This window comes from Elephas maximus, chromosome 5 (genome assembly GCF_024166365.1).
Source record: "Elephas maximus indicus isolate mEleMax1 chromosome 5, mEleMax1 primary haplotype, whole genome shotgun sequence".
Lineage (NCBI taxonomy): Eukaryota > Metazoa > Chordata > Mammalia > Proboscidea > Elephantidae > Elephas > Elephas maximus.
The window spans coordinates 25,888,047-25,910,377 of NC_064823.1; the positions used below are offsets into that span (position 1 = coordinate 25,888,047).

Sequence of the window (22,331 nt, forward strand, 5' to 3'; positions counted from 1 at the left end):
TAGAATTCAACAACATATCAAAAAATAATTCACCATGACCAAGTCGGATTCATACCAGGTATGCAGGGATGGTTCAACATTAGAAAAACAATTAATGTAATCCATCACATAAATAAAACAAAAGACAAAAATCACATGATTTTATCAATTGAGGTAGAAAAGGCATTTGACAAAGTTCAACACCCATTCATGCTAAAAACTCTCAGCAAAATAAAAAAGGGTATTTATACAAAGCCAACAGCCAACATCGTCCTAAATGGAGAGAGCGTGAAAGCATTCCCCTTGAGACTGGGAACCAGACAAGGATGCCTTTTATCACCGCTCTTATTCAACATTGTGCTGGAGGTCCTGGCCAGAGCAATTAGGCTAGATAAAGAAATAAAGGGCATCCAGATTGGCAAGAAAGAAGTAAAATTATCTCTATTTGCAGATGACATGATCTTATACACAGAAAACCCTAAGGAATCCTCCAGAAAACTACTGAAACTAATAGAACAGTTCAGCAGAGTATCGGGATACAAGATAAACATACAAAAATCAGTGGGATTCCTCTACACCAACAAAAAGAACATCAAAGAGGAAATCGCCAAATCAATGCCATTTACAGTAGCCCCCAAGAAGATAAAATACTTAGGAATAAATCTTACCAGAGATGTAAAAGGCTTATACAAAGAAAACTACAATACACTTCTACAAGAAACCAAAAGAGACCTACGTAGGTGGAAAAACATATCTTGCTCGTGGATAGGAAGACTTTACATTATAAAAATGTCTATTCTACCAAAAGCGAGCTATACATTTAATGCAATCCCGATCCAAATCCCAACATTTTTTAATGAGATGGAGAAACAAATAACCAACTTCAAATGGAAGGGAAAGAGGCCCTGGATAAGTAAAGCACTACTGAAAAAGAAGAACAAAGTGGGAGGCCTCACTCTACCTGAATTTAGAACCTATTATACTGCCACAGTAGTCAAAACAGCCTGGTACTGGTACAACAACAGATACATAGACCAATGGAACAGAATTAAGAATCCGGACATAAATCCATCCACATATGAGCAGCTGATATTTGACAAAGGCCCCAAAACAGTTAAATGGGGAAAAGACAGTCTTTTTAACAAATGGTGCTGGCATAACTGGATAGCCATCTGCAAAAAAATGAAAGAAGAGCCATACCTCACTCCATGCACAAAAATGAGCTCAAAACGGATCAAAGACCTAAATATAAAATCTAAAATGATAAAGATCATGAAGAAAAAATAGCGGCAAAGGTAGGAGCCCTAATACATGGCATAAACAGTATACAAAACATTTCTAACAACGTAAAGAAAAACTAGATAACGGGGATCTCCTAAATATCAAACACGTATGTGCATCCAAAGACTTTACCAAAAGAGTAAAAAGATTACCTACAGATTGGGAAAAAGTTTTTAGCTATGATATTTCTGATCAGCGCCTGATCTGAAAAATCTACGTGATATTGCAAATACTCACCTGCAAAAAGACAAATAACCAAATTTAAAAACGGGCAAAAAGATAAGAACAGATACTTCACTAAAGAAGGCATTCAGGTATCTACTTTAGGTGAAGGGAAAGAACACACAATACAGGCAAGGTCAGCACAACCAGACTAAACCAAAAGCAAAGAAGTTTCCGGAACAAATTGAATGCTTCGAAGGCCAGCGTAGCAGGGGTGGGGGTTTGGGAACCGTGGTTTCAGGGGACACCTAAGTCAACTGGCATAATAAAATCTATTAAGAAAACATTCTGCATCCCACCTTGGAGAGGCGTCTGGGGTCTTAAATGCTAGCAAGTGGCCATCTAAGATGCATCAATTGGTCTCAACCAACCCACCTGGATCAAAAGAGAATGAAGAACACCAAGGACATAAGGTAATTATGAGTCCTAGAGATAGAAAGAGCCACATAAACCAGAGACTACATTGGCCTGAGACCACAAGTACTAGACGGTGCCCGGCTACAACCAATAACTGCCCTGACAGGGAATACAACAGAGAAACCCTGAGGGAGCAGCAGAGCAGTGGGATGCAGACCCCAAATTCTCATAAGACCAGACTTAATGGCCTGACTGAGACTAGAAGGACCCCGGTGGTCATGGCCCTCACACCTTCTGTTGGCCCAGGACAGGAACCATTCCCCAAGCCAGCTCTTCAGACGTGGATTGGACTGGACAACGCATTGGAGAGGGATGCTAATGAGGAGTGAGCTTCTTGGATCAGGTGGACACTTGAGACTATGTTGGCATCTCCTGCCTGGAGGGGAGATGAGAGGGTGGAGGGGGTTAGAAGCTGGCGAAATGGACACGAAAAGAGAGAGCGGAGGGAGGGAGCGGGCTGTCTTATTAGGGGGAGAGCAATTGGGAGTATGTAGCAAAGTGTATATACGTTTTTGTGTGAGAGACTTGATTTGTAAACTTTCACTTAAACCACAATAAAAATTGAAATTATCTTTCCTGTCCTATGTATATGTGCATGTGTGCTGTATAAGTGTATGTATACACACAAAATTGGGTTTTTTTGGATTTGTATAGAAATTGTATTACACTGCATACTTTCTTTGGTACTTACATTTTTCACTTAACTGTGTGTTTGCAAGATTGATCCACGTTGCAAATTGTAGCTCTAAGTTATGTAGGAAACCCCTGAGTGGTGCAAATGGTTAATACCTGTTAATAGAAAGGTTGGAGGTTCAGAGTCTATCCAGAGGCTCATCAGAATAAAGGTTTGGTGATTGTTATGGATTGAATTGTGTCCCCCAAAATATGTACTTCCTAACCTATGCCTGGAATTATAATCTCATTTCAGAATGGCTTGTCTTTGTTATGTTAATGTGGCAGTATTTGTGTAGGGTATGTCTTGAGTCAATTTCTTTGGAGATATAAAAGAGAATGAACAAGGAAGCTAGCTGACACAGATGGGGGAAGAGAGATGCCAAACCACATGAAGACCACCCAGGAGTAGAAGCTCAAAAAGACAAGAACCTTCCATCAGAGCCCACAGAGAGAAAAAAAACCTCCCCTAGACCTAGAGCTCTAAACTCAGACTTCTAGCCTCCTAAACTGTGAGAAAATAAATTTCTGTTTGTTAAAGCCACCCATTTATGGTACTTCTGTTATACCAGCACTACATGACTAAGACAGTGATCTACTCCTGGGAAAATCAGCCATGCCATGAACCAGAGTTGTTTGTTGTAAGTTATTTAAAATATTCCAGTATAAGAATTTACCACATAAAGAACACACCCAGGAAGTCCAAGATCTAAATTATAAGTGTGTCAAAAAGAAGAAATAGAAATAAACAGATGTAAGAAAATAAACAGTTAAATAATTTGAGAAAATCCCCAAGATTAGAAGAATATGAATCTCTACATTGAAGGTAACCTAGCACCCAGTATAATGAATGAAAATAAAACACACCTGGGTACATCATTGTGAAACTTTAGAACACTGTAGTCCAAAAGAATCTAAACTTCCAGAAAGCAGACAGCACATGCAGTCAGATCAGTAGTTAAAACAGATTGACAATTCTCAAGATCAACACTAGAATCTAGGAAGTAATGACACAATGTTTTCAAAATTTAAAGTAAATTACTTCCAAACTTGTATTCCCTTACAATTTTGAAATCTCTTCTGAATTTCTAGTTATATCCCATCTTTAACTTCCAAATACTGTTTATTTTCTTTAAGTTATGACTGTTGTGCTTGGATTTATTTCTAGTATTTTATTGTGTGCTTTCTTTTTCATGCCTTTTTTTTTTTCCTACTACAATATCTTCTGGATGGATTCTTATATATTTTATTTCTACTCTCCATTCTATTTTTCTGTTTCTCTTGTTTTAGAAATTGTCCTAAAATTCTTACTTAAAGTCTGAAGTTAATCAACCTCTCAACCCTATTCTTGAACATTGAAAGTGTCTTGGAGTGCTTTAACTTGTATTGATTCAATTCCATGCTATGTGATTTATTGTCCTTTATTTTAGTTGTTTTATTTCCTATTCCCAAGACTGGGATATTATTATTGTTTTATGTATTCAATGTTTCTTTATATTTGCCATGTGTTTTCTAATTTCTTTGCACCATTCCTTTTAGAAAATCAGACCTTCACTCTAGAATCATTTTTTTTCATTATGTTATACGATCTCTAAGTTTCTTATTGAGAATCTGTTTGTAGTAAGCCTTTTTTTTTGCCTGAAAAAAATATTTTGCCCTCAAATGGTCGTTTAGCAGGATATAAAATTCCAGGCTGACAGGAATTTTTTCTCCGCAATTGAAAATATCATTTCATTGCTTTCTGACTGGTTATTATTGCTGTCGAAAGTGGAGGTAAGGTAGAATTCTAAGATGGCTTTCAAGATTCTCGACCCCATGCACAGGCTAAATGATCCGTAGGCTCTCCAGAACTGAATTTGATAAATTTAACTGCTGTGATTCGGTTACACTGTATGAAACAGTGGATTTTAAGAACAGATTATCTGGTGGTCCTGACCTAATCACATGAGACTTTTTATAGCACAGCGTGGAAGCGAGAGGCGGAAGTAGCCGAAGCCGACAGAGACCGGCGGCGGCTAAGCGAGCGGAGAGCTGCACGGGGCCCTGCGCAGCCGCCTCAGCATGTCGGCCTTCGACGACTTTCAGCGGCAGCTCAAGGAGAGTAAACACGGGCGGGAAGAGGAGAACCGGCACCGGAAGCGCAGCCATAGCCACTCGCGAAACCGGGACCGTAAGCGCCGGAGCCAGAGCCGTGACAGGCGGAACCGCGACCAGAGGAACGACCCGCGGGACCAGCGGCGGCGAAGCAAACCTTGGAGCAGAGACGCTGAGGAGGAGCGCGGTGGATTGATCCCTCCCGCCCGCCATGACAGGAAGAGGAAGGTCCACAAGTACTGGGATGTGCCACCCCCGGGCTTTGAGCATATCACCCCCATGCAGTACAAGGCCATGCAAGCTACAGGTCAGATTCCTGCCACTGCCTTTCTCCCCACCATGACCCCTGACGGCCTGGCCATGATCCCAACACCAGTGCCCATGGGCGGCAGCCAGATGACCCGAAAGGCTCGGCGCCTCTACGTGGGCAACATCCCCTTCGGCATCACTGAGGAGGCCATGATGGACTTCTTCAATATCCAGATGCGCCTGGGGGTGCTGACGCAGGCCCCTGGCAACCCAATCTTGGCCGTGCAGATCAACCAGGACAAGAATTTTGCCTTTTTGGAGTTCCGCTCAGTGGACGAGACTACCCAGGCCATGGCCTTGGACGGCATCATCTTCCAGGGCCAGTCCCTGAAGATCCGCAGGCCTCACGACTACCAGCCGCTGCCCAGCATGTCGGAGAACCTGTCTGCCTACATGGCTGGAGTTGCGTCCACTGTGGTCCCCGACTCTGACCACAAGCTCTTCATCGAAGGTTTACCCACCTACCTGAATGACGACCAGGTAAAGGAGCTGCTGACCTCATTCGGGCCTCTCAAGGCCTTCAGCCTGGTCAAGGACAGCGCCACGGGGCTCTCTAAGGGCTACGCCGTCTGTGAATACGTGGATATCAACAACACGGACCAGGCCACTGCGGGGCTGAACGGCATGCAGCTGGGGGACAAGAAACTGCTTGTCCAGCGGGGCAGTGTCGGTGCCAAGAACGGCACACTGAGCACGATCAACCAGGTGCCGGTGACCCCGCAAGTGCCAGGGCTTAGGAGTTCCCAGGTGCAGATGGGCGGCCACCCGACCGAGGTGCTGTGCCTAATGAACATGGTGCTGCCTGAGGAGCTGCTGGATGACGAGGAGTACGAGGAGATCATGGAGGACGTGCGCGAGGAGTGCAGCAAGTACGGGCTCGTCAAGTCCATGGAGATCCCCCGGCCCGTGGATGGCGTGGAGGTGCCCGGCTGCGGAAAGATCTTTGTGGAGTTCACCACGGTGTTTGACTGCCAGAAAGCCATGCAGGGCCTGACTGGCCGGAAGTTCGCCAGCAGAGTGGTTGTCACAAAATACTGTGACCTTGACTCTTACCACCACCGGGACTTCTGGTAGAGGCAGCCGGGGAAGGTAGGGACAGGGCTGCCGGGGGCTTCCTCCCCACCAGCCCCCCTTCTTTTCCGCCTCTAAAGACAATGGGCAAAGAGTGACAGCCAGGAGCAACTGGAATGGCAGCAGTTGGGGTGGGAGGACGGAGAAGGGTACACGTTCCAGCAGACACTCGCCCACAGACAGAGGGCAGGGTCAGGGTGGGGTCTGGCGTACACGGGGTGGGTTAGGACCCCCACGCCCCTCCCCAAACAGCATTTCCCCCTCCGGTGTACCTTCCCCTCTTCTCCCCCTTGGTAGGAACATAGCATGTTTATATTTTATGGCCAAACTGTTGCTAACTTTGTTGTCTGGCCCCCAGTGCCCAGCCCTCTCCCTTTCCAGGACCACAGCTCCTGCCCTCTGGGCCTCTGGCCCTCTCTAGTCCCTCCTTGGTTTCTTATGTAGTTGATTTTCGCCTCTTTTAATCTCCCTCGAACTTACTTCCAACCCATGGCCCCTGTCCCCCCCTACTCTGTGGCAGTTTCATATTTGCTAAGATGCATTTGCTTGTTAAACGTTTTGTTGTATTTTACTTAAAAAAAAAAAAAAGAAAGCATAGAGTGTAGCATGATGCCTAAGAGTATATAGTATCTTGACCCAGACTGCTGGAATTTTAATCCTTTTCTCGTCATCAACAAACTGTAAAGTTGAGCATTTTTCTTATCCTCAGTTTTGACATCTAAAAAATAAAATAATCATATCTCATTGTGTTGTTTAAAGGATTAAATACGTACACCTATTCCTTGCTTATGAAGTATCTCATCTGATGTTTCACGTTTACAACAATAGTAAAAAATCTACTATTCCCACTATTTTGTGTGATAACGACGACTGTCTGACAGTAACTAATGCCAAGGTGCAAGGTGAGAGTAACGCTGGCTGTGATGGTTAAGGTTATGTGTCAGCTTGGCTGGGCCATGATTCTCAGTAGTTTAGCAGTTACAGAATGATGCAATTTGGCAGTTATGTAATTATGTCATCCTTCATTTTGTGATCTGATGTGGTCATCCTTCCTTCATTTTTGCATAACACCCTGGTCTTTGGAACCTAACCATGTTGATAAGTGAGAAGTGGGTATAATACTTGTAAATCAGTTAGAACTATGCGTAATACAGCAAGCAATCAATAAAAGTTAGATATTATTTAAAATACTTCTTTGCAGAAAATTCTGTGACTACCTTTTGATCTCTTTGTCTTAGTGTTCAACAATTTTACTGATTTGTCTAGGTGAGGACTTATTTTTATTTATTTTGTTTGAGCATTGTTCTTCCAATCTGATGGATTCATATCTTTACATCTTTTTTCTGGGAGGGGGATATTTCTCAGTTCTCTCTTTTAATATTGTCTCTTTCTCATTCTCTATTCTGTCCTATTGATACTACAATTAAATGACACTCCAAAATTATATGAAATTCCAATTATAAATATGTTAAAACTTCTCATTATAATTTAAATGCCTCGGACTTTAATATTTTTGAATCCATTTCTTGAGTGGCCTAAGAATTTTTCCTGGTTTCTTATTTGTTCAGGTATGCCTAATCTAGTTCAGTCAGCTACTGAGGTTATAATTTCAATTTTCTTTTTTTTTTACCTCTAACAGTTTTCACTCCTAAGCAAAGGTATCACTTCAACGACTAAAGTGAGCCTGATCCAAGCCATAGTGTTTTCAGTCACCTCATATGCATACGAAAGCTGGATAATGAATAAGGAAGACTGAAGAAGGATTGATGCCTTTGAGTTATGGTGTGTTGGCGAAGAATGTTGTATATACTATGGACTGCTAAAAGAATGAACAAATCTGTATTGGGAAGAAGTACAGCTAGAATGCTCCTTAGAAGTGAGGATGGCGAAACTTCATCTCACATACTTTGGACATGTTAACAGGCAGAACCAGTCCCTGAAGAAGGACGTCATGCTTGGTAGAGGTTCAGTGAAAAAAAAGGCGGCCCTCAATGAGATGGATTGACACAGTGGCTGTAACAATGGGCTCAAGCACAACAAGGAGTGTGAGGATGGCGCAGGACCGATCAGTGTTTCTTTTGTACAAAGGGTCGCTATGAGTCGGAACCGACTTGATGGCACCTAACAACAACAAGGGTTCTACTGGGATCGTTTTCAAAGCTCTCTGGCATTTTTTGTACTGATGTATTCCTTGACCATCTTTTTCAGTTTCTCTTTTACTTCTTTAAACACTTAAACATAATTTTTAGTCTGTGGTTGATAATTCCGATATCTATAGTCCTGGGAGTGGAGCAGGAATCTAATTCTGTTGGTTGTTGTTTCTACCATTTTTTGATCATGGTTCTTGTTCCTGTGTTTTTGCAACTTCAGGCTACGAAATCATATTTTGCTGATCCTTATTTGTTTGAGAATCCTGCAGGGTGTTATTGTCTTAGTCATCTAGTTCTGCTATAACAAATATACCACAAGTGAATGGCTTTAACAAAGAGAAGTTTATTTCCTTACAATAAAATAGGCTAAAAGTCCAAAGTCAGGGCGTCAGTTCCAGAGGAAGGCTTTTTTTCTCTGTCAGGTTTCTCATCAGTCTTCCCCCAGACTGGGAGCTTATCTGTATAGGGACCCCAGGTACAAAGGACATGCTCTGCTCCCGGCACTGCTTTCTTGGTGGTATGAGGTCCACCTGTCTCTCTGCTCGCTTCTCTCTTTTGTATCTCAGGAGATTGCCTCAACACCCAATCCAACCTTGTAGACTGAGTTCTGCCTCACTAACACAACTGCTGCCCATCCTCCCTCATTAACATCATAAAACCCATTGCCAAGTGGATTCTGACTTATAGGACCCTATAAGAGAGAGTAGAACTGCCCCATAGAGTTTCCAAGGAGCGCCTGGTGTATTCAAACTGCCCACCTTTTGGTTAGCACCATAGCTGTTAATCGTTAGGGCACCATCATAAATGCAGGATTTACAACATATAGGAAAATGACACAATACTGGGAATCGTGTCCCAGCAAAATGGATAGACACATTTTTAGGGGAACATAATTCAATCCATGACAGTTATGTATGCTTTTTATAATGTTTTCAAATCACATATGATTTTGTAATACTCTTAAATCATATGTGACATTGTTATCTTCTGTAATGATTTTAAGCCACAGATGCATAACTTATGTGCCTTAGAAGTAGAAAATTTCTAAACTTAGAGATAGAAGCATGTGAAATATGTGAAGAATGTAAACAACCTTTGAGTTGACTGACTCAGCATGTTGTGACAGAGTTAATCTTTGTAAACTATCCTTGAGACATAAGTCTAAATAACCTCCGTTAATTTCTAACCTTGAAGAGAAGATGTGACATTTAGCTAAACTGTAATCCTGGAGAGAAGACATAACATACTAGTCTTTGACATCACCCTGGCCCTTATCGTGTGAAGCCAAGATGAGAGTTTCATATACAAACTGTTGTTTTTCTGCTCACTCAGTGAGAGAAGGCAGAGATAGAACCTCCCTCTAGAATCAGGTCTTTCCAAAGACTGAGACTCTGGACTGAGCTTCTGTCTGCTAATGCTGACATCAGACCCTAACTACGAGAGTCCTCCCCATAGTTCAATGCATGGTCAAACCTTCCTCCCAAGACTACTTGTTAAAGCCTGAAGTCTAAAGATTTGGACTCTAACCATTGAACTAACTTTGTGATTGTAATTGTTAATTCTGATTCTCCATATTCTAAATGACTAATGTGAGGTCATACTTATGTGCCTTGCCATGACTACCTTGTAATTAACTAAATGAGTTTATGCATGTCAGACCTGAGTATTTCTCAACTTATGCTTAAGATAAAATCCTACGTGGTACAAGGGTTGGAGTATGTCCCTTCAAAATGAGTGTCCTTTTGCATCTGGCAGGCACCAGCAGGCACCACCAAACCAGATTCACTTAAAAGTAATTTCTCATGTTGAGAGTTTTTGAACCATGAATCAGAAATTTAAAACCCAATGTTACGTGAGTCAGAGCTCTGCATATGATTTGTCAGGGGAGATTGTATTTTTATTTTTCACCCTAATTTTAGGCCAAAACACAGTTTTCCTGAAAAATTTCCCTTTGCCACAAGAGCCAGCTTGAAGTGACCCCCACTAACCAAATCTAGGATGATTTGGATATCAAAATATGCAATGATAATAAAGTATTACAGCCCATTGAATATAAGAATTCATGAATTCATACAGATATTGATTAATAAATATATGGGGGAAGTGAGAAGTCCTTCCTTGTAGTAGACACCCAGCTTATAAATGTAGAAAGAATGGTAAAATTAGAAAAATTACCTTTTGGCAACTATAATAACAATTCAAACAGTTAATTATTGTTGTGTGCAGTTAAGTCAGTTCCGACTCATAGGGACCCTATAGGATGGAGTAGAACTGCCCCATAGGGTTTCCACAGTGCGGCTGATGGATTTGAACTGTTGATCTTTTGGTTAGCAGCCAAGCTGTTAACCACTACATCTGTACGCCATCTGTAATTAATGGATGCTAAAAATATTGGGCAAAAGTTTAATGAGTAAAACTACATAGTCTCAGAGTATCTCCACTTAAAATGCTTATTTTCAAATGGAAAAATAGTAACTATACAATGGAGAGATTTGATAGACAACAAAGGATGAAAGTTAAATTGCCACTAATAATGGGGCAGATCAACATCATATAACATCCTTTCTGTACTATTTCTGTCAAAACATATATATATTTAAAACCTGAGTCAAATTGTGAGGAGCCATCAGACAAATCCAAACTGAGGAACATTTTACAAACTAAAGGCCTCTACTTTTCAAAAATGTCAATAGCATGAATGACAAAGACAAAAAAAAAGTTCCAAACTTTCAGAGATTAAAGAGACATGACAATAGTGTGCAACACAAGATCCAGAATTTCTATAAAGGACCTTATTGGGACAATTCATGAAATCTTAGTGAGGTCTGTGGGTTAGAGTATTGCATCAATATTAATTTCCTGATTTTATAATTGTACCTTGGTTAATAAGAAAATGACCTTGTTTTACACATGCAATTTTAGTACAAAAGGAGCATCATGTCTAACTCGCTTTCATGCTATATATCAGGAAAAAAAAATACTTGTACACATTGAAAATGCAAATATAGTAAAATGTTAATGTTTGGGAATCTGGGTGAAGGGAATATGAGAATGTTTTATACTCCTTTGCAAATTTTCCATAAATCTTAAGTCAAAATATAAAAAGTTAATAGAAAAAAAGTCCATATGCCGGGGGCAAACACTTTTCTAGTCCACAGTTTTACTCCGAAAGTCTTGTACTTAAAGGTCCTGGCTTTACGCAAGCACTGAGTTTCAACTGCGTACCTTGTGTGGGCCGAAGGTCTTATTTCTCCCTCACAGCCATTACAACTCATGTTTAATTATAAAGCATGCTGGGTAGGATAATGGCTCCCTAGAGGTGTTCACATCCTAATCCTCAGAACCTGTGAATATATTACTTTATACATAGTGGAGAATTAAGTTTGTAGATGGAATTAAGGTTGCTAATCATCTCACCTTAAAACAAGGAGACTATCATGAATTTAGGCCAAAAATTAGACCTAAAAGTGGGGAAGGGAGGCAGAAGAGTGGAAAGCCACAGAAATATGATGACGGAAAAAGTGTCAAAGGGTTGCTGACTTTGAAGGTGGAGAAGGGGGCCCAGGAGCCAAGGATTGTGGGCAGATTCTAGAAGCTGGAAAAGGCAAGGAAACAGATCCCTCCTAGAGCATCCAGAAAGGACCGTAGTCCTGACAACGCTTTGATTTTAGCCCAGTGAAATCGGTATTAGACTTCTGACTTACAGAACTGTAAGATAATACGTTTGTGTTGTTTTAAACAACCAAGTTTGTGGTAATTTGTTACAGCAGCAACAGAAAACTAACACGTAAGGGTTAGCAAATGCCACAAAAAGTGGCTTACCACTTTCCATTTTTTCTGCCTCTGGAGATTTTCATTTTTCACTCTTGATTTTTGCTTTATGCAATTCAGAATTTCTTAGTGTTTAGGTTCATAAGTTTTTTTTTTATGACATCAAGTTCATATTATCAGACATAGAAGTTTCACTAAATGAACTCTTATTTTTTCATTTTGAGATAATATTTGATTTATACAGGAGTTTCAATAATAGTAGAGAAATTTTCAGGTCATTCTTAGGTTTTCCCCCCAGTTGCTGTAGAGTTGATTCTGACTCATGGCAATGCCGTGTTGTCAGAGTAGAACTGTGCTCCATGAGATCTCCAGTGGCTGATTTTTCAGAGGCAGATCATCAGACCTCTCTTCAGAGGCACCTCTGGATGGACTCGAACCTCCAACGTTTTGGTTAGCAGTAGAACTTGGTAACTGTTTGCAACATGCTGGGACTCCTTATTCTCCACCTAGTTTCCTCAAATGTTAACATCTTAAATAGTTATAATACAGTTATCAACACTAAGAAGTGAACATTTGTATATTTAAGAGTCTGACTCCAATTCTGATGTGTGAATCTGGTAACTTTCAAACCCACCCCTCCCGCTTTCCCTCTTGCCCCACATCTGGGCAAGCTGATAAGAATGTCTGGGTGCATCCTCCTTTGGTGACATGGGAAGTTTAAATCACACACGAGCTCTTGCCCACACGCAAAGGAATCTTCACCAAGCCCCATTCCCTAAAAAAAAAAAAATTTTTTTTTTTTTTCCTAGCCACTGTAAAAACCACCAAAGCCACTTGCCTCTCCTTTTACTCATTTCCCACTGGCTTGAGTGCTTGTCCTGCCTTCCCCCAAAAGCCTCATTATGAGAGGAATAAACCCTTTTATACCCTTTTGGTGTGTGTGGCATCATTAGCCTCAACATGCAAACCAATGTTGGGTGGGGGTTCAGTTGTGTCCTCTGAGGGGCAACCACAAAACAATTGGTATGATTTAATTAAACTATAGAATTTATTTAGATTTTACAATTTTTCCAATAATGTCCTTTTTCTAGTCCAGGATTCAATCCAGAATCTCCCATTGCATTTAGCTGTCATGTCTCCTTAGTCTTCTTCAATCGGTGACACTCCCTAAATCTTTTCTTGTCTTTTATGACCTAGACAGTTTTATAATGTAGAATGTTCCTCCATTCGGGTTCATCTGATGTTTCTCCAGGTTTGATTGAGGTTATGCATTATTGGGAAGAATGCCAAAGAGGTGGCATTTTTCACTTATCAGGAGCTCCGTGATGTTGACATGTCTTATGACTGATGACGTTAATCTTGATCACTTGGTTATGGTGGTTTCTGACAGTTTTGTCTAGTATAAAGTTACCACTTTCCCCTTTGTAACACACACATATTTTTGAAGGAGATACTTTGAGATTATACAAATATCTTAGTTACCTAGTGCTGCCATAACACAAATACTACAAGTGGGTGGTTCCGAAGAGCAGAAATTTATTTTCTCAAAGTTCTGGAGGCTAAAACTCTACGTCAGGGCAGGTTGATTCCTTCCTTGCATGTAGTCCTGGGGATTCCTTTGTTCCTTGACTCATAGAGGCTTCCTCACATGGCATCTGTCTCCTCCTGTGCCCCATGTGTGTATCTCTGTGTCTAATCTGCTCTTCTTAGAATTTAGGAGTGATTAGGTTTAGGTTTGGAAACTATTTCCAAACAAGATTATATCCACAGGTAAAGGGGGTTAGAATTCTAACACATGTTTTGGGGGGGACATAATATAATACATCACAGAAAATATCCTCTATCTCCATAAATTTTCATCTACTAATTTTCACATCCATCGGTGGATCTTGCTTGCAGCAATTTTTACTGTGGTGTTCTCATGGTGATTTTCTGTTTTCTGCATTTCTTGAACATTTATTAATTGGAATTATCCTGTAAGGAAGATTTGTTCCTTCTCCCTCATTTATTTATTCAGTTATTTGTTTATATAAGTGTGACTCATGAATATTTATTTTATCATGTTAAAATCCAAGTCTATCATTATTTATTTACCATTCAAATTCTATTCTTTAAATTGCCCTTGTTTCCCACAAGCTGTACTTCGTTTATTATAGAATCTGCTTGTTATGATTTTTCTTTGTCTGTTTGGCCCCCTTGTATGAGTTTTATTTTTCATTTTAGACTCACTGGGACTTCAGTCTACTCATTGGAAAAAACAAATTATTACGTTGTTGTTAGATACCATCGAGTCAGTTCCTATTCATGGCAACCATGTGTACAACAGAACAAAACACTGCTCAGTCCTACACCATCCTCACAGTCATTGCCAAGTTTGAGCCCATTGTTGCAGCCACTGTGTCAATCCATCTCATCAATGGTCTTCTTCTTTTTCCCTGACGCTCTACTTTACCAAGTGTGATGTCCTTCTCTAGGGACTGCTCCTCCTGATAACTTGTCCCAAGTATGTGAGACAAAGTCTCACCAACCTCACTTCTAAAGAGGGTTCTGGCTGTACTTCCTCCAAGACAGATTTGTTTGTTCTTCTGGCAGTCCATGGTATATGTCCATATTCTTTGCCAAAACCATAATTCAAAGGCATCAATTCTTCGTCTTCCTTATTCCTTGTTCAGCTTTGTCATGCATACGAGGCAATTAAAAATATCATGGCTTGGGTCAGGTGCACTTTAGTTTTCAAGTGACTGCTTTTTAACACTTTAAAGAGGTTTTTTGTAGGTTTACCCAATGCAATACATTGTTTGAAACCTGTCCACCATGGATGACCCTGCTGGTATTTGAAATACCAGTGGCATAGCTTCCCAAATAAAATCAAGGCAACATGCAAGCCACCACACTATGACAAACTGACAATTGGTGCCAATTACTACTAGAGAGTGGTGATTTTGCTATTGTTTTTGCTGTTGTTGTTTTTGTGACTGATGGAGACCCCATGTGTTACAGACTAGAATCGTTCCATAGGGCTTTCCAGGCTGTAATCTTTATGAAAGCGGATTACCAGGCCTGTTTCTTCTGTGGTGCCACTGAGTGGGTTTGAACGACCAATCCTTTGGTTACCAGCTAAGCGCAAGTCATTTGTGCCACCCAGGACCTTAGTAGTACTTATTTTGGATTAATAATTCTGAGCTGTTAAACTTTACTTAACGTAAGTGATTTTAATGTCTTAATACTCATTTTTATATTGGTATAATCTTAAAACCAAAAAACCAAACCCATTGCTGTCAAGTTGATTCGAATTATAGCAACCTTATAGGACAGAGTAGGACTGCCCCATAGGATTTCCAAGGAGTGGCTGGTGGATTTGAACTGCCAACCTTTTGGTTAGCAGTGGAGATCTTAACCACTCTGCCCCCTTTAGCTCATTATTAATATTTAAAATGAAGAAATATTGGGCTACGGACTCTGTATAGAAAGATAATACGTATTAAAATAAAGCAGTTACATAAATAGACTTAATGTCAGATTCAAATCAAGGTGCTGAATTAGCAGGGCTGCTGTCTTCCTCTCACTGTCAACACCAGAGGAACCATTGTAGAAAAACACTAGGAAACAGAAAACTGGGATGACTAGAGTGGGGAATGGCCTTGGTCTGAGTGGGAGGCAGCCAGGCTGGGCAGGAGAAGCCTACACTGTTAGTGTTCTGTTCTTGCTTCTTCCCTCCCTTTACTACAGGACCAATATTATCTTCCCCAATACCCGCAGCAAGTCACTCTCTGGTTCTAGTTTTCTTAGGAGTAAAATCAGGGCACCACAAAAATTCTCTGCTTGAAAGGAGCTGAGAAATACAACTGCAGGCTAACTAACTCCATGCAGTTACCAAGGTCCTCACCAAACCTCCAGAGCTGACAAAATACAATCTAATGAGTCTCTTCTTGCAAAAGACAGAGTCCCAACAACCTGAAGAATTGTTTTGTGAGATGAGAAGTTATTGACTGTAGCTTTCTGGTAGTTTAGGATCTCCACTTTAGAGCTCAGCCATACCATCCCACCCCGAAACATGCACATTCTGAGCTCATTGGGTTAGACAAGGGCTAAGGTCTGCCATCTCCAAACACATTGTCTGGCAGAGTAGTCCGTACCTCTGGGGGAAAATAAATTTACAAGCTAAAATAACAAGACTTTTGAGAAGCATAGCTATTTCAAAAGAAAAATGACACAATAAAGTTCAATTTCTTTCAGAAGCAGAAATATTAAAACAGAGGGACCAAGAATTGAAAATTAGACTAAAACACATGTTAGAAGAGATAAGAGGACATATAACTAATATGAAACAAGAACAAAGAAACATAGAGGAGAATCATATACAATTATCAGGCATAAAAGCATGCTGTTGTTGTGTGCATTAAGTTGATTCCAACTCATAGTGACCCTAAAAGACAGAGTAGAACTAGGGCATGGGGTTTCCTAGGCTGAAATCTTTATGGGAGCAGATTGCCAAGTCTGTTCTGTGCAGTGGCTGGTGGGTTCGAACCACCAACCTTTTGGTTAGCAGTCAAGCACTTAACCATTGCACCACCAGGACTCCTTAAAGATAGTTGAAGTAAAGGACACAATAGATGGGCTAGATAGCAGAGTGGATACAGCCAAGGAACAAATCAGAAAATTGGAAGATTAGGTAGAGGAGCTCCCCCAGAAAGAAAAGATAATTATTATTACTTTTTAAATGTAGAAGCACTAATATCTGGATAATGGAAATCACAGATAAAGGGAGAAATAAAAATGGAGAGGTGATCACATTTGAAGAAATAATAAAAATTTCCTGGAATTAAAAAAAAAAAAGATGAAGGACTTCAGAACGAAGAGATCATAGAATGACAAAGATGATGATAGGGAAAACCCACAAATAGACAAAATTGTAGTAAAACTTAAGAACTCAAAGATGAAATTCTAAGAGCTGATAGAGAAGGAGCAGATTACATACAAAGAAATGAATATCAAATATCTGTCAAACTTCCAACAGTGTAAGCAAGAAGACAATGGTGTCTTCTCAAAGAATTAAAAAAAATGTAATTTGAACTTAGAATTGTATATCCAGTCAAACTTTCATTCAACTGTAAGAGTATAATAAAAATATTTTTAGGCATATAAAGCATTAGAAGTTTTACCACAAGACCCTTACTGAAAATTGTTTTCAAAGTACTTCAAGAAGAGATGATTCAAATACAAATGAAGTGATGAGAAAATATTATACTTAACATATTGTATTTAGCAATGGTTTTATCTTTAGAATAAGTAACTAAGACCAAGAAAAAAAAGAGCAAATGTATCTGTCATAACCCGGAATTAAAAGTCTAAAAAATATCAACATCATGAGAGTTGGGGGGTGGGAGAGACAAAGGGATAGGAGATTAAACTATGGTTATTTTATTAGGGCACCATTTAGACATGAAAATTTCTTTTTAAGTGTAACAAAGCATTCAAAAGAAACAGAAAAGGGGGGACTAAAAAAAGTACTCCATCCAAATCTGATTTTTCTTTTCTTACAAGGCCATAATAAGAGTTCACTTCTGCTCATTTTTTGAAGTTAGTCCTATAGCCTGCTAGGGCAGTGAAATGATGTAGAAGCCAAAGGCATCTCTACTAGACAAAAAAAAAAAAAAAAAATTCATTTTCAGTATTAGACTCTGAAATTTCCTTTTCCCTGCCACAGCAATGGATGAAACATGTTGAGATTTCATCTCAGTTGTCCTGGGAACCTGAGTGACTATGATGACCAGATTCCTCTGCCGCTGTTGGCAGCAAACAAATCCTGAATGCAGCAAATTAGGTCTTGCAGTTATTTGTTACTGCATTGTAAATAAGCCTATACCAATACAAGAATGTCCAGACCTGCTTCTAGGACATTTTTGGCCTATTTATTTCTATTAAGAGATGGGAAGTCTTACAAGATCCTCTGCTTAGTTACCAGAATCCAGAGACTGCCTAATGGAGTATTGGACTCTACACAGCAACTCTTTAGATGCCTTTGCTAGGAGTTCATGATGTCTCCCTAAGCCAAAGGGTGCCAATGAGCTTATGTCCTTACAGACTAAAGAGCAAAAGAAGTTGAGGAGACAACTAACAAACTGACATTGTTTTGTTAATGACATGCAACAGGTCCTTAAACAAGTTCCTTCAAAGAGCTGTGTGGCACTGCCCTCTAGAGGGGTTGCTGTCAGAGAAAGATGGAACTGCGCTACTGAGGAGGCGCAAATGGTGGGATAGGAAATATTACTGGGAGCTGCTGGCCAGCAAAAAGCAGAAAGAAATTATCACCAGAAGATTTCTGAAGCCGGTAAGATTACTTGCTGCTGGGAGGTGGAGCCAAGATGGCGGAATAGACAGACGCTTCCAGCGAGCCCTCTTTACTACAAAGACCCGAAAAAACAAGTGAAACGAGTATATTTGTGACAAGCTAGGAGCCCTGAGCATCAAAGGCAAGCTTAGACAACGAACTAAGGGGCAGGGGAAGGAAGAGACTGTTCAGAAGTGGAGAGGAGTTACCGGACCTGAATCACGGGGAGCCCTCAGGCACCATTCCCGGAGTGGTGGTGGCGGCGATTGTGGGCTAGTCCTAGTGTTCAGCCACAGTTTCCTCAGGGAGAAGAAGCCAGCCACACAGCCCACTCACACCTCCAGAAACTGAGGAGAAGGGCGCTCTCAGCAAAAGCTAAGTACTTGTGTATATTTTATCGCGCCCCACCCCCCACCCCCAAGCTGGCCTCAGCGGCTGAATCCCTGGGCCTGAGATAGACCCTGGTGGGCACCTAGAGCCATCCTCCCAGCCTTGGGGAAGGAAAAAATTTGCAACTGGGGGTGAAAGATAATTTGCTACCTCCATTAACCAGGGGAGCTCAGGACAGAAGCGGATCCTGTCCAGGTATAAACCATCCATGGGCCTTGAGCAACTTTCCCTTCTCCATGCACCTGTGTGGGCCTGTTTCAGGAGAATAGGCCCTTGTTGGCAGACCCCAACCATTTCACCTGTGCGGTGGAGAGGTGGGTGTTTGAGGTTTGATATTGCTTCACCTATTAAACAAAGTCCTCACCTACCCACATCAGAGACCAAAAGACTGGAAGCTCCACTCAGGTCACCCAGCCACCTGCGACAGGGGTCCAAAGACAACTGGTTCCTCCTAGTCCTTACAACCAAAAACTTTGGGTGCCCGTGGTCCCCCTGCAGAACCCACCCACCAGCACGCTCTGGGAAACAGAGACACGTTTTCTTCAGAGACACTCGGGGGTCGGTTCTCAGCCCCCTACCTGTTCAGAGCATGACCCCCTGCTGCAATCAGATACTAGTATATACGCCAATCACCCCTGCCCCTCTAAGACTGTAGGACAGATCCTGTACCACACACTTGATGATCAGCTACCTAGACACCTGAGCTGAATTCATATAAGAAAAGTGAATGGACTCCTAGACGGATATACCTGATAACAGCTCTAACCAGCTGGGGACAGGACACCAGAGCTCCAAAGGCGAAAATAATCAAGCGAGCTCACTCAAGCAACCCATAGGGCTATACCAAAACAAAGCGAGCAGCTCCAACAGAGTAAGCAAGTATAAACGAATATAATAGCTTATAGATGGCTCAGAGACAACAGTCAATATCAAATCACATAAAGAAACAGACCATGATCACCTCAACAGGCTCTCAAAATGAAGAACCCAGGGATCTTCTAGATGAAAATGCATTCCTGGAATTACCAGATGCAGAATACAAAAGTTTAATATACAGAACCCTTCAAGACATCAGGAAGGAAATGAGGTGATATGCAGAACAAGCCAAGGAACACACAGATAAAGCAACTGGAGAAATAAGAAAGATTATTCAGGAACGTAATGAAAAGTTTAATAAGCTGGAAAAATCCATAGACAGACAGCAATCAGAAATTCAGAATATTAACAATAAAATTACAGAATTAGACAACTCAATAGAAAGTCAGAGGAGCAAAACTGAGGAAGTAGAAGTCAGAATTTCTGAACTTGAAGATAAATCATTTGGCACTAATATATTTCAAGAAAACTCAAATAAGAGAATTTAAAAAAATGAAGAAACCTTAAGAATCATGTGGGACTCTATCAAGAGAAATAATCTACGAGTTATTGGGGTACCAGAACAGGGAGAGATAACAGAAAACACAGAGAAAATTGTTGAAGATTTGTTGGCAGAAAACTTCCCTGATATTGTGAAAGATGAGAAGATATCTATCCAAGATGCTCATCGAACTCCACATAAGGTAGATGTTAAAAGAAATCACCAAGACATATTATAATCAAACTTGCCAAAACCAAAGATAATTATAAGAGCAGTGAGGGATAAATGAAAAGTCACCTACAAAAGACAGCCAATAAGAATAAGCCGAGACTACTCAGCAGAAACCATGCAGACAAGGAGGCAATGGGATGACATATTTAAAAAATTGAAGGAAAAAAATTGCCTGCCAAGAATCATATATCCAGCAAAACTGTCTCTTAAATATCAAGGTGAAATTAAGACATTTCCAGATAAACACAAATTGAGGGAATTTGTAAAAACTAAACCAAAACTACAAGAAATACTAAAGGGAGTTCTTTGGTTAGAAAATCAATAATATCAGGTATCAACCCAAGACTAGAACAATGGACAGAGCAACCAGAAGTCAACCCAGACAGGGAAATCAAAAAAAACAAAGCCCAAAACAGGGTAACGGCCATGTTACTATATAAAAGAAGACAACATTAAAATAATAAAGAGGGACTAGGAAATGTAATCATACACCTTCCATACGGAGAGGAAGATACGGTGATACAAAGAAAGAAAAGTTAATTTTAAATTTAGAAAAATAGGAGTACATAATAAGGTAACCACAAAGGAGACAAACTATCCTACTCATCAAAAGAAAATACAAGGGAAAAATACAGACTCAGCAGAAACAAAATTAACAACAACAAATATGAGGAAAGGACAATATATAAAGAAAATCTACTCAGCACATAAAATCAAGTGGGAAAAAGAAACTGTCAACACACAAAAAAAGATGTCAAAATGATAGCACTAAATTCATACCTATCCATAATTACCCTGAATGTAAATGGACTAAATGCACCAATAAAGAAACAGAGAGTGGCAGAATGGATTAAAAAACAAGATCTATCTATATACTGCCTACAAGAGACATACCTTAGACTTAGAGACACAAACAAACTAAAACTCAAAGGATGGAAAAAATATATATCAAGCAAACAACAATCAAAAAAGAGCAGGAGTGGCAATATTAATTTCTGATAAAATAGACTTTAAAGTTAAATCCATCAGAAAGGATAAGGAAGGACACTATATAATGATTAAAGGGACAATACACCAAGAAGATATAACCATATTAAATATTTATGCACCCAATGACAGGGCTGCAAGATACATAAAACAAACTCTATCAAACTTCAACACACCAGGTTCGGTGAAGGCAGGACATCCAGAAAGAAGCTCAATAAAGACACGGAAGATCTAAATGCCACAATCAACCAACTTGACCTTGTAGACATACAGAACACTCCACCCAACAGCAACCAAGTATACTTTCTTTTCTAGTGCACATGGAACATTCTCTAGAATAGACCACATATGACATAGGTCATAAAGCAAGCCTTAGCAGAATCCAAAACATTGAAATATTACAAAGCATCGTCTCTGACCATAAGGCCATAAAAGTGGAAATCAATAACGGGAAAAGAAATCAAACACTTGGAAACTGAACAATACCCTGCTCAAAAAAGACTGGATTATAGAAGACATTAAGGATGGAATAAAGAAATTCAGAGAATCCAATGAGAATGAAAACACTTCCTATCAGAACTTTTGGAACACAGCAAAAGCAGTGCTCAGAGGCCAATTTATATCAATAAATGCAGACAGCCAAAAAGGAGAAAGGGCCAAAATCAAAGAATTATCCCTACACCTTGAACAAATAGGAAGAGAGCAACAAAAGAGACCCACGGACACCGAAAGAAAACAAATAATAAAAATTAGAGCTGAAATAAAAAAAATGAAATAGAAAACAGGAAAAACAATTGAAAGAATTAACAAGACCAAAAGCTGGTTTTTTGAAAAAATCAACAAAATTGATAAACAACTGGCCAAACTCACAAAAGAAAAACAGGAGAGGAAGCAAATAACCCGTATAAGAAATGAGAGGGGCGATATTACTACAGACCCAACTGAACTTAAAAGAATCATATCAGATTACGATGAAAAACTATACTCAAATTTGAAAACCTAGAAGAAATGGATGAATTCCTAGAAACACACTACCTACCTAAACTAACACAAACAGAGGTAGAACAAC

General features: G+C 40.1%; 1 protein-coding gene across 1 annotated transcript; it reads left to right on the plus strand.

Moving 5' to 3' along the window:
- Positions 1-4,582: 4,582 nt before the first annotated feature.
- LOC126077535 (splicing factor U2AF 65 kDa subunit-like) lies at positions 4,583-6,063 on the plus strand. The gene has a single exon (XM_049887062.1). The coding sequence runs from the start codon at positions 4,633-4,635 to the stop codon at positions 6,046-6,048; it is 1,416 nt and encodes a 471-aa protein (XP_049743019.1). The 5' UTR covers positions 4,583-4,632; the 3' UTR covers positions 6,049-6,063.
- The last annotated feature ends 16,268 nt before the right edge of the window (positions 6,064-22,331 follow it).